A 13,762-nucleotide genomic window follows, 5' to 3' on the forward strand; every position below is an offset into this window, starting at 1 on the left:
CCGGGTGCTGTTAAGATACAGGAAAAAAGCCTTGCTGTCACCATCCAAAACAGCAGTATGTTCAAGGTCATAATGAAAAAGTGGCTTTGGTTACTGCCCTGGGCTCTGACACACTTAGCTGGCTTTACAGAACATCGCCTGCTCCATCTCCTGGCTCTGCCCCCAGAAAGAGAGGAGGAAACTTCATCTGTTCACATTGCAAAGGCAGGGATGGATTCTAGCAGGCTCCTGGGATACAGACCTGCCAAAGAATCAGAATCCCAGTTGGTAAAGTCTAAAGGTTTTCACAGTTCCAGTGAGAGTGGCAACGTGACAATGTCAGAGGCAGCATGTAACGCTATTAGTCATCAGTGTGCATGGATGAACCTTGTGTCTCCCGCTGAGCAGTGGGCATGTATTAGGTAAATTCTTTAGAAGGGAGATTTTGCAGTACTAGACCTGGTTGGTTGGTTGGTTTCTTGTTTCAGTATTACAGCCTATTTCTGTCTGTATTTGTTATATGGCAGCAAATGTCCAATTTGGTTTGTCTTGTCCTGTTTTTTACTGTACTAGTAGGTTAGGGTTTGTGGTTTATATTTTTCTTTGAAACAATGGGCAACTTACTAATAGAGATTTGTTTTCGTCTTAAATTTGTTTAAAATGCAGTGCAGTGCATAAGAAAACTTATTAATGAAGTTGGGATGGGAAGAGATTATCATAAAATAACGAAAAAGCACTGACACTTTTTAAGTAGTGTTTAAGCTGAAGGACCATGGAAGGGTTAAGGAAAATGGCAGATCAGTGCACTTAATACTTGTTTCAGAATAAAGTAAGAATATGTTCAGTCTTTTGAGTGGATGCTTAATGAAATTATTCCTGCTAATTTGGACCCATCTATTTAGTGTATTCATTGGTTTAAGTCAGGCATGACATAATGGTTGTAATTCTGTCTGTAAAGTTAACATGAATGCTTAAGGATTGTAAAGTATCCAGTGGCTGCTATAATAAATAAAAATATATAAATATATAAACACAATAAAACCAAAATAAAGTTCATTTTTATTATATTTAATCAGCTGACTTAATTACAATATTTTTGTAATATCTATTATTTAGACTGTTTATAGCAAATAAGTTGGTTTTTTAATATATATATGTATGTTTATTTTACAGCAATCAACAAGCATTTTTACTAGAAAATGTCCCATGCAATAATGTAAGCTGCAAGAGTGTACGTCGTATGTTTAGAGTTTTTTGGGAGCTCTCGGATCTAAATCAAATCAAGGATGCAGTAGTAGCAACCTTCTTTGACATATACGAAGATGTAAGTCCAACTGTTTGCTAGAGCAAACAGCACCTCTCCCTCTGTGTTGCTGTGTGTGTCTGCGTGCCAGCAGCAGGCTGCTTTGGAGCAACATTAGCTTACAGCACGTGCAGGCAGTGCCTGCAGCCGGGGAAAGGCTTCGATCTTGCGATGCTCCCTGGAAGGTGAGCAGGTAGCAGCAGCCCATTGCTGCCTAAAAGTTCGCTAACCCTCCATATGCTCCATTTGAGCTGCCCTCTTCAGTGGCAAGAAGGAAGCCGTGTGGACCACGTGTGTTGTCCTGGTTAGCTGTGGATGGAGCACTCTGTCCTAAATTGCCATAGATGAGTAAGATTTGAAAGATAATAAAATTAGTAGGTAAAGTGTAAACTTTGCTGAACACGCTCTATTTTTTTCTTTGGATCTCTAAGGGAATTTGTTTGATAAATTTAGATGTTATCTAGAGCAAATCAGCATTCTAACAACCTTTTCTTTTTTTCCTCTAGGGAATCTTGGATATCATTGTGCTAAGCAAAGGCCACTCCAGTGAGGAATTTGCTATCCATACATTAAAAAATAACTTTGAAGCAGATGCCTATTTTGTTAAAGTTATTGGTAAGTTATCACTGTATAATCACATCAGAATGCGATGTTGAGAAGAATGTGTTTATTTGAGCCTCTGTATATGATAACATCATGGTAATGCTCTGGGTATGATAATTCTAGAAAAGAAAAAACTGTGGAAAATACCAGGGATTGCAGAAATCTCTTGCTGCAGAATCTGAACTTGGATAAGTTGGTTTTGTTTTGTTTCAAAGTTTTTTTTCTTGATTTTCATTTTAGTATACTTATTAAAATTCAAAGTAATTCTGCCCACTATTTTCAACACTTAAGCTGTTTTTGATATCAGTGTTGACCTCAATGACCTTTAAATAAGTGTTTATCATCTCTTGAGTGTGTATTTTTTTACAAGAATTTGTGTCTTATTTCAGTTATTAACTAGAGGTAGGCTAAATCTTGCCTTTCATCCTGGACATTTCCTTCTGCATTCTAGCAAAATCCTAAAGACAGATACTAGGTCTTTAAAAAACTCATTTCTCAGCTGACTTCTGAAAGAAAGACAAGAATTATCAAGTGTCTGAAAACATGATCTGCAGGGAAAAAACACATATAACCAAGTTACTCAGCCTAAGAGAGAAATGTAAGGGAAGATCCATGTCTTCAGTCCATAATGATGCATAACAATGGGGGGAGAGAGTGTTCAGTGTGTCCATGCAGGATACAACATAAAGTAACAGACTACGAAAAGTAAATAGTGAGAATAATTTCTTAAATTATGGCTTGTGACGTACTAACATGAATTCCTGGAAAAACTCCAGTTACCAACATCAGGGGTCCTGACAATTAGATTAAGAAATTATGTAGTAGATTTAATTGGTTTTGATGGAAAGAGTTGGAGTAGCTGAACTTCCAAGGCCCCTTCTGTGAACCTTTTGTACAATACCTTCACGTATCACCTCACGTAACATCATGTTGTCAATGCAAAAATGGCATTAGATCTACACATACCTATCATTCAACTCAGCTACTTATTTTTTTAATGTGTGATGCTATTTAAAATTAGGAGGAAGATTAGCTCATAAATCACTAATTTGAGGAAAAAATTAATTATGTTTGCATATATAAATATGTATGCCAGAGTGAGACAGAAAGGAACCAGGAAAAATTACAGCAATATTGACTTGAAGGAACATCCTTTGTTTGTCCACAATGACTGCCTTTTTCTCTTACCTGTTTTCAGAAATCTAGGCAAGAAACAATAGCCAAGTGCAGTTATTTTCATCTGTGCCTTGAGTGGTTGCAGTTTTTTTTTTCCAGCAAGGACTTCTGTCTTTTTTTGCTGTATCTCTGTTATATCAAGCCTACTTTACTGGACTTATTGTTTATATCATCTGGAAATGATGCAGAATGTAGTGCAAAATGGGCTGGTTTCATTTCAGAGACAACTGGCATGATGTATAGTTTGCTTATGTTGTGTGATCTGTTCTGAGAGCCAGTTTGTTTCCATGGGTGAGTCAGTTTGGTGTTCTCAGCCTAAAAGTACCACATGGCACAAAACACATCTTACTGTAAAAGCGTGACATGGTAACGAACATGGCGAGGCTGTGTGAATTAATTAGAGACCTGATTTAAAAGGCTAGAGTTGGATTATGATATTTGTAATTGCGAGGTTTCCAATTTGCATGCCCTACTGTGTTCTTTGGCTGCACGTGTGTTGAGCTTTGAGCTCATTGCTTGTCTGTCCTTGATTTTTTGAGAACAAGGGAAAAACGAGGCTGTATGTGAGCTTATGAGGACAAAGCTAAACAGGAGCAACTAGAGGGTCACCTTCAAAAACTGTATTTGCCTTCATGTTACTTAAATGTGTCTAATAATTCTAAAGCACACGTTCTGCACACCATAAGATAAACAGAACTGGAGCTACTGCTGGGGGCAGATGCATTTATTACTTGCTCCTTAGCCTAAGCTTTTTTCTCATCGTAATACCCTATAGGGATTTATCATATTGATGGCAGCCTTCTTTTAAATAATAGTGTAATTCACACAAGCATGCAGAAAATCCTCTAGAAAAATCTTACACTTCACAAAGCCATATTAGAATTATAATTGTGTGGTATTTTAATGGAGAAACGAGTAATTTGCAACATACTTTTTGATTCACTCTGTGTAAATCTATCTTAACAAAATGGGAACAAGCCTTTTTCTAGCATCTCTTTAGGGTGTGAGCATTTTTGCACAGAAACCCCAGGAAATGGGAATTAATGAGTGGTCTAAAAATATTTTTACTGTGATACAGGGGAGAGTATTTCTAACAAAACATGTTTTGGGCAAGTTAGTGTATCGATAAATGCATTGTGTTCACTTACTTGGCATATGGACAATGAGAACAGTTTTGCTCATTATAACTCATGTCTAATGTACAATACTTGCTCAGATTATTTGTTCCCATAGAGAAACTGAACAGCAAATTGCAGTGTGCGGTTTTGCATCAAAATGGGAAGAGTTGGTTTCACTTACATACACATCTATGTATAACACAAACCAATAAACTTACAGATTAAAAAGTCTATACAGTCTTCAGATTCTGCTTTGCCACACCTTCATCTTACCTGTACAGATATCTTTTTTTGGACTGTATAAAAATACTAGATTTTTCTGTATTTGAAAATCTCAACCTTTTAAATCACATGCAAAGACTGATAACTTGGGAATTATGACAGTTGTTAATATTTGCACACAAAATATTAGAAATGTTCCTCCACTAGAACAGTGTTATTTCTGATTCCTGTAGGGAATGATTTCTGATCAAACTATTGCATTATGAACATCTCTTATGCACTTTCCAGTATTTCACTGTCCCCATATATGTTGTACCCTAAATTCTATGGAGCCTTAAAGTAGACAGAAAATGCTTTAAAAATCTCCTGGTGGCTAAGATGACCTGCCCTCAAATCTGGCCCAAATCTTAGTTTCCGTTGTCTGCCACACTTGCTTCAGGTTACCTTAATTCATGGAGAAGTTACATTTTCACTTGGCTTTGATACTGCCTGGTCTGTATCCCCTACTCACAGCCATTACTGGGCTGCTGCTCAACCAAACGGGTGCCATTTGAAGTCTGAATTTTGCATCAGAATGACACCTTAGACTATTCTGTGCATGTTTGTTTTAAAGGAAATTTAGTACTGATGTTCTAATACTCAATGTGACGGGATGTTCTAGGTTATAGAACAGATGGCTTTCATTGTCCATCATTTACTTGATTATAAATAAGTGTTTAACAGATATTTTTGTAATTTAGCTGATTTTTGAAACTAGTACATTTTAAACAATTAATCGAACAACTGTCACAGGATTTAAATATTAAGTAACATTATACACATCGGATTGTAATACTTTTGAATTCATAGAATAAACAGGTAATGGGATTTTTGTTTATTACAGCTGTTGGGAGTTGTTTTAAATCAAGTTGTAAAACTATCTCTTGTATAGAAGGAAGAAACATTACTTTTTTACCAATTAAAGCAGTAAAGCTGAATATTTTTAAATTATTAGAAATGAAGAATAATGAATAAAAAGTACAGTCTGCTATTTTAAAAATATTTTAATTTGGAATTTTTTTAACTGGCAAATCTCTCCTTTTGAAGCTGGTTAGTGACTAGCTGATTAGTTTCTGCAAAGAAGTACGCTTCAAACAGATTTGAAATTTTTGTATATGTTAACATAAGTCATATAGATTACACTTGTTTTCTTTTAACAGATACCTGATACTATTACTGTAATAGATTTCAGAAGTAGTGCTTGTAAGATGGCTTGTTAACATAAACGCGACAAGCTCACTTTTTGCTTTTGCAGTTCTCAGTGGCCTCTGTTCTAATGACTGTCCTCGGAAAATAACGGTAAGTGTAACTACTTTCATTACTATTTATCTTTGAATAAGCTGAGGTCTAATTATACCAAAAACTTTCCACGTACCAAGACAGTTATTGACTGGAAGAACACGTAATCGCAATCCTGACTGACCAAGTTCTGCAAATTTGAGACCCATGCCTTTCGCTAGCTGCCTGCTTGGAGATGAAATCAGCTGACTGATGCTGCAGTGCACCTTGGTACCCAGCATCATGGGGACTAGGATACGAGATACAAGAAAAGCTTCTGTAATGCAGCCCCAAACTGTGTAGTGTGCTGAGTGTTGTTCTGGGCAGTCAGAAGGGCCAGGCAAAGCTGATCATGGAACAAATTCAGCCATATAGCCCTGTCTGAACTAAAAGACAGTAAGTGGGCACAGTGAAGGATCGAAGGGAGGGAAATTCATTTGGTTCTGATGATTCTGCACATAGCTACATATACATGTGCTGATTTCTATTTCAGTTCTTTTGATCATCTCCAGAGACCCTCCAATTCACTCACCAGACTTTCAGTTAGCAAATTGTTTAGCAATGTTCACAGTGAAAGTTGGCCCAAAAGAGGAACTTGAGGAATCAGAGCTAGCGTTAGCACTTCAGCTCTGCAAAAATACAAAATTTAATTTTGACTTGAAAATACCAAAACTGCTTCAAATGGGACCAACTTTTTCTTCAAGCCTGTTTTAAGACATAGGGTTTAATTTTTGATATAAAATAATAAGGGGGGTTGCCAGTATTATTTGCTTAATTACAAAACTAGAGAGAGAGTTTAAAAAGCAGATCTTCCTGGTGAACATTTCATTATCAAGATCATTGAAGCACTGTTGCTTCTGCTGTAGTAGAAGTTCTCTGTCAGAAAGTACATTATGCTAGAATACAGCTACTTGGTGAAAAAAAAAAAAGCAGATTTTCACTTTATTTACTCATCTTTCATAGATATGCATTAATATCACCTTTGCAGTCTCCTTACTCTTCATTCTAATAAATTACTGGTTTTCAGGCTTTGATCCCATCTCTCCCCATTACTACTTATGGTTTAGAATTTACTATTTTTGGAGGCATGGTGTGAAACGTGTCATCATCGCTTCTTTTAGTGTTCTTTCTGCAACTTGCTTGAAAGATCTTTACTGGATTTGATACCCTAATATCAGCTTGAATTCAGCATTAAAAAAAAAAAAAAAAAAAACCAAAACAAAACACTTCCTTTAAAATCTGTTCTTACAGTTTTTTCCCCCCTCCTCTCCCTTCCCCACCATAGCAGGTAATGGTTTCTGCCCCTTGTTAGGTGCATTTGTTACAGTTCATCACTCAGTAAGCCAAAAATCCCTTTGATATTTTTTTAAATTTATTTTTTAAATTTAATTTTTTCCCCACAACTGTACTTTGATGTTTAAGTACATTTTCTCCCTCAAGAGGCTTTGCTTAAAATATATTGGTACTCAACAAGGAACTACTCAACTGCTTTGATGATTTAAATAAAACACTACTAAATACTGGTAACAAAATTTTGAGTTTGTGTAGTATTTTTCAATTCAGAAAGACCATCAAGACAGTGCATTCTCTCAGACAATATCAAATGAGTTCTGCTTTTTCAGAACATGCAGTTATTTCTTTGAATTTTTAGGGGTTTACTTGTAACTTCTGAGGAAGCAATAAACCTTTTGCCAGAGGACTGAGTTAGTTCTGCTTTCTTCATGAGAAAGGAAATGTTACTTAGCCTACTGATTAGCCTTATTTTGAAAATTAATTTCTACATAATGCTACAACCAAAACAGTTGGAGGGTTTTGAAATGATCCATATCAAAAGGAAATCATTCATCTAGAAGCCTTTTTCTTCTATTTACTGTTTTATTACTGTAGCTTTGCCTGTTTCTAAAATTTTGCCTGCTTTTTAAATTTTTTACCCCTTGTAGCCTTTCGGTGTTAATCAGCCTGGTCCTTACATCAAGTACACTACTGTAGACGCAAATGGATACCTGAAAAATGGGTCAGGTAAGGTAACCTCATAATGAGAATACACGTGGCATGCTCTGTCTATATATACTTCTCAGCAACCTAAGGAGTTGAAAAGAAGTTTACAGAGAGAAACGGGACTGGTTTTGAATTCTGTCTTCAGTTTACAAGGCCAAGTCCCCTAACTTTCTCTTCTTTATTTACAGATTTTGTAATTATTACAAACATTGCAACTGTGTTCTCTTTTCTTCTGTCTCATTATCTTTTGAGCAGTTGGCTGTATCTTGCCCAGTCTGAAAAAATGTTGAGTACAATATCATCAGTTAGTGAAATATCATAAGCTTCTGATGATTCGCTTTTTCTACCAGTTCCTTAGCAATTCTGTATTAAGAAAGCAGTGGCTTTGAAATACCTGAATAGAATCTCATAGCCACATGAAAAAGGATCAACATAAGATCCATTAAACACAGGATGTATTTTTCTGGAGTTGTTCACTACATCTGACCAGCTAACAGGCATCTGTAAAACGCTGAGTAGTGTGAGGAAGATAGAGAGGGAATGGCTGCATCCTTTCACGTAATGCGAGAACTATAAGGTATCAAAGAATCATTCGGTAACAAAGTCAAAATAAATGGAAAGAAGCAGTGCTTCATGCAACTTTTAGCTTAACTACACGTTTAATCACATGAGATGTTGCAGATGTCACAGTTTACATGAGTCCAAAACCAAAGTAGACCAAAAAAAAAAAAAAGGATAATCCATTAGTTTATGCTGCTTTCCTAGGTCTGTACTAGTGGCTCCTAGAAGACACAGGTGACTGTTCAAAGTGGTCTATTAGTCTAATTTACAACTGTTAATCTTATGACCATCGTGGACTCACTTCTGCTTAGGCAAAAAATGCAAAACTCTCAAGCCAAAACATGATCAGACTATGCACATCTGTTGTGCCATTCCAACTCCTTCCCAGTGGTGGCAGTCATCTGCATCTGTCACTCAGATCTTACTTAAAATAAAACTCAGAGTTAAAAAAAAGTTTCCCATAGTTCACTGGGAAAACGCTGATTTAAATAATAGCAGTAATTTAGGGGAAAACATTATGACATGTTAAGGTCTTAAATCAATGATAATGCTCTCACCTTGAATAATGTGCTCAGGACTGTTAATTCTACCCTAGAAAAAAAAAAAAAAAGAGAAAGATGTCCTGAAATACGAACCAGACAGCTGCAAAACCATATCCTGATATTCTGTAGCACTTCTGTATTCATGCATGCTTAAATATAGGTTTGAAAGCTTGAAAGTATTAGCCTATATTTTAATCAAACTAATAATGCTAACATGAAAATGCAGCGCATTTTCTCTAATTGTTGCACAAATTCATTTTAACAAACTAATTGTCCAGCCAGTTGTACACTCAGCTTCATTGCTCTGAAGGTTTTCTTCAGAAGCTAAATTTAAAAAGAGTTTACATATTTAGTTAGAAACACTTAAAACTCCATGATGAGTTCAGAGATTTTGAGTTACACTACACTCTGTTAAGACTATCTGACCCGTGCCCTTAGGCAGCCAGTTCTGGTTGGGTAACAACTGGCATATCTCATTGCTGATTGCCAAGATGAAGGCTTGCAAGTTTTATCAGAGCCAAGTCACAGTACAGCCTGTCTTGTTAAACCATGTCAGAAAATACTAGTAAAGGCCTACACGGGATCCTTCTCCTTATCCCTCAAAAGTCTGGATTCCTGTGGATGGGAATCTTAGTTCAGTAGTTGTCTTTTTGGTTATTTGTGGTCAACTTTTGAATCCACTAGCATGCTTAAGCCAGTTTGAACTGGAGCCTACATGCCTCAAATAAAACTCTCCCAGTTCCATGAAAATTAGCAGTTCAGTAGAAGACAAAATTTCATATGAGGAAAAGACTTTAGTTACAGATCATCAGTTATTTGGTCTGGTTTTGTCCTCAGGCTGGCCATATGGTCGCATAGATGCAGCTGCAGTTAGCCATAGCGTGTAATGTTCTTGCCCAAGCAGTAACGAAGGAGCATAGCAGAAAAAAGCTTAGTGTACTCTGATGGGTTTATGGGGAAATAAAAGATGTTGCAGCTTCTGTAGAGGAAGCAGGACTGCTTGCAGAGACATGCAGGATTCATATTCATACAAATACAGACATCCTGAGCTCCACAGGGTCTGTCCTGTTCTGGAAGGCATTTTGCCTCAGGACAGGTTTCTAGAGACTCCTGCTGTGTTATCTATATTACTTTAATCCGCATCGGAGTGCCTTTTTTGTTCTGTTCTTGATGACCAGGTATCTTAGTTTTGTCCTGTTTTTACTTCATGAGTTAAGTTTCTGATAGGATATCATGAAGACCTATACTGTTGTAACAAAATGGCTTGTATAGAAGTACTTGTTTTTCAAATCAACAAAAGGATAAACAGTTTGGAATACACTTCACATCTTAGTAAACAGTAAAAACTCTAACAAATTTGTGTAGTAAAGATTGGAGTTCACTAATCTCTCCTTACGCTGTGACCTAAACTACTTGCAGTTGGTCACTGCCCCTCTGTACTCTTGGGGGCTGTGCTCTTGGAATACGGACCTATTGATAAAGCTTCTTGAGAGCTACTGTCAGAGTTACTAGAAAATGCTGTGATTTCTGTGTTACAAAATTTCTTTCCAGCCTGCCACTAGAAGTTAGTGGAGTGCATTCATTGGGTGAACATGCACCTAAATGAAGAAATCAGTGGGTTTAAGGTAGTGGAACATATTTCTTCCTTCAGGCTCACAGGGACTTAATGCAGGCCTGCCTAAATTTGGTGCACCCATGTGAATATAACCTAACTTAATAAAAACACAGCTTCATAGTTCCTTTGGCCATGTGACTTGTGAGTAGATGCCTACACATAATTTTGTTGTGAGAGAATCAGAAGCACAGCTGAATAACTCTGTTTGCCTAAGTAACAGAAAAGACTTTTTTGTGTAAGAAAAAAAACATATTAGTAAAACCATTGAACTGACCCTTTTTTTTCTTCTTTAGCAAAGTGCTATAAAATGGCTATAAATGAAAAAAACTACAACATAACCTTTGCTTAGATCTAATTATACTCATTTAGATTCATTGCTCATGGAGTCAGAGAAGGTTTTAACTCTTGCTACTTATTTGTAATTAACACAGTCTCAAGACTTAGAAATCTGATATTTTAAGTGAACACATACAATACACTTAAAAAATCATGTCTAACAGCTAGCAGAATCTGTATTATTAGATTCCTAAAAATATATTTGGGATGTAAATAGTAGCTGTAGAGAACTGAAACTTGGCATATCTGGATGGTATATGCTGTTTTTTAAAATAAGTTTGATTTTTATAAATTGACATAATTACAATCAGATGATGACAAAATAATGGACTTGAGGGATCTCAAGTGCAGATTATCTGTTAAAAGGTTAATTCACAGCAGCACAAAATTATTCTAAGCCCCACTTTGAGGAAGTACAAATCTAGATAGGTTTGTTTTGTATGCTTGACCTGTTGGCCCTTACTACTTAAGCAAGCTTGTAAAATAACCCAGTGGCAAAATAAAAATGCTCTTGCAACTATAGACTTCTGTGTCATGGAAGAATGCACACAGCTTAAGAATTCCTTATACCTGTGGGAATAAAGCTAGTTTAAAGTTTGGACCTATTTAATGTATAATTTTTTTCATGGAAGAAAGAACCAGGAAAAAATATGAACAAAAAAAACCCCTTTTTTTTTTTTTAAACATTGTCTTTAGTGGTTTGTGAGTTTGGTTGTTTGGGGGTTGGGGTGGGTATGGGGTGGAGCTTTTAGAAATGCAATGTTTTTACAATTTACTCTAAGAAACAGCTATCAGATACGATTTAGTACTGCTTATACTACCATTCATCTTCACTGTCACTGTATTTACAATAATAAAAACCTAACAGTCCAATCATGATGAATTTCCTCTTCTGTTTTGGCATTATGAAATAACAGTGATGAATTCCAAGTGCATTTATGACCCTAGCAGTATTGCTACAGGGAATTTTATAATGCTGTCTTTGATCAGTTTCTCAACTGTAATATGTTAATAGACTTTTTTGAGTCTGTATAATTCCTGCAAGAACTTTTCAAAGTCACATTTTCTGAAGCTATTATATTGTTTGTAGCTAAACTTTCTTCTTTTACAAGTCCTATTCATAAAATTCAGTAAATGTTCTTCTAACTAAAATTACTGGCCTACAGGTTACTGTCTTGAAAAGCAGCCTGTTACATCAGAATTGTATCGTGTTTGACTATCAAGCAATACCTCAAGTAACACTTTTATATTTTTATATATGTGTACTGGTGGGCAATACCAAATCCACATGGCATTTTGGGGCCTTATATAAACTCACAAAACATCTTTTCCACATTAAGCTTTTAAAAGTATGGCATCAATATACAATTAAAAAACTAATTTTCACCAACTTATTTGCATGCCTTCCTTATATCATGGAAGAATCCGTATCTGAAGCTTTTAATTACATGAAAGCAATAATGAGTCATCTCATTGTTGATAATGGTATTTTTTAAATATATCATCTCTTTCTCAAGAAGTAACGTGAGTAACAACATAGTTCTTTTTCTAATTAAAACTATGCTTACTGTTCAGGTGTGGGTTTTTTTCAAGTCAGCTGATACTATTTGTTGTCTTTACTACTGGTTTTAGCAGGGGAAGAGTTATTGGCTGGACCCCTGAAACCAAACTATACGGTCACCTTAAGTTATCCTTCCAGCCCTGGGCTAAAGTAAATCTACAGTACTCAATGAAATGTCCACCATTTTGCTTTTGATCTTCCTATTTCTGCAGGTCTTCAGTTCTGAATTATGGTATCCTTCATGTATGCGATATTCATGCAAAGAGTAAAATAAAAGGCACATATGGCTGTCATTATCTAATTCATTTTAAGGTTCTTTGATCTGACAAGCCTTAACTACAGAAAATTTGCATAATTATGAGGGGGTTTTTAAAACATTGTTAGAATTATTCTCTCCCCTATTAACATTCCAGTATGTTGTTAAAAGATAGCAGAATAATAATTAGCGCATATTCTGTGCTTTTACTCTGACATTGCTCAGTTCTCTCGTAATCTTACAACAAGAAATTCTGTTAAATTAGCTACAAGGAATAGCAATTGCCAAAACGAGTGTTAGAATTTAAAAGTATTGGGTCTTGTATCTGCGGTTGATATCACCACAAACCTTCTCTCTCTGAGAGTAAATGGAATTGCAACAGCTTCTTCAAACGTTAAAGGAGTTTTATGCTGGAGATCCAGATTTACACCTAGACATGATCTGGAGAAGTACGCAAACTCAAATTTAAAGTCTTGCTTTCTAATCAGTTTCCTGTGATCTGCCTTCTCCACTCCCCATTTCTTTTGGAGTTGTCATTTTTCAGGAGACCCCACAGTAAGTATGAGTGTCATCCCAAATTTTCAGCTCTACATCTGCATTTCCAGGCTTTTATTGGCTTCTGAGGAATTTCTAATATAATTTTGACATGGTGTTTTTCAGCTGAATCCTGTAAGCAACAATGCATAGCATAGCGTAGAGTATAGTATCTAACGTTGAGCACAGAATAAACTGAAGTTGTTCTTGGGGCTGGGAGGAGGAGGATACATAAGATGAATTTAATAAAGATAACTAAATGCCAGTTGTTGGGCTTTGTTGTTTTTCTTGTGTGGTTGTTGGTTTAGAGTTTTTTTTAAACTTCAGCATCCTAAAAAAAAATTGTTGATAATGAAATAGCAGCCCTACTAAATCTCTTTGGTTTTGAATAGAATTTTGCTTAATGACTGAGGCCAGTTAGCTTACTGCAGATTACATCTATACGGCTCTATTTGTTAATAGTTCTGACCTTGCTAAAATGCAGGCATGTCATTTTTGCAAGCTGAAGTGGGTCCCGATAATGATCCTTGTGTTTTATTGAGAAGGCTACCTACTTGATATATTTGGTTTCATTTATTTTATTACCTGTAACACAAACTGATTTTCTTAGAACTAATGTCCTTGTGGACCCAGAACAACTT

At 36.0% G+C, this 13,762-nt stretch overlaps 1 protein-coding gene across 2 annotated transcripts in view; it reads left to right on the forward strand.

Annotated features, from left to right (window-relative positions):
- ITFG1 (integrin alpha FG-GAP repeat containing 1) overlaps positions 1-13,762 on the forward strand; it is an 86,156-nt gene that overhangs the window by 57,742 nt on the left and 14,652 nt on the right. For both annotated transcript variants that reach the window (XM_074913489.1, XM_074913490.1), the window contains exons 11-14: positions 1,153-1,303; positions 1,789-1,897; positions 5,696-5,739; positions 7,659-7,737. In XM_074913489.1, the coding sequence (XP_074769590.1) occupies positions 1,153-1,303; positions 1,789-1,897; positions 5,696-5,739; positions 7,659-7,737 (383 nt within the window). The remainder of the gene's footprint in view (positions 1-1,152; positions 1,304-1,788; positions 1,898-5,695; positions 5,740-7,658; positions 7,738-13,762) is intronic.

The sequence above is a fragment of the Athene noctua genome, chromosome 9 (genome assembly GCF_965140245.1).
Source record: "Athene noctua chromosome 9, bAthNoc1.hap1.1, whole genome shotgun sequence".
NCBI classification, from domain to species: Eukaryota; Metazoa; Chordata; class Aves; order Strigiformes; family Strigidae; genus Athene; species Athene noctua.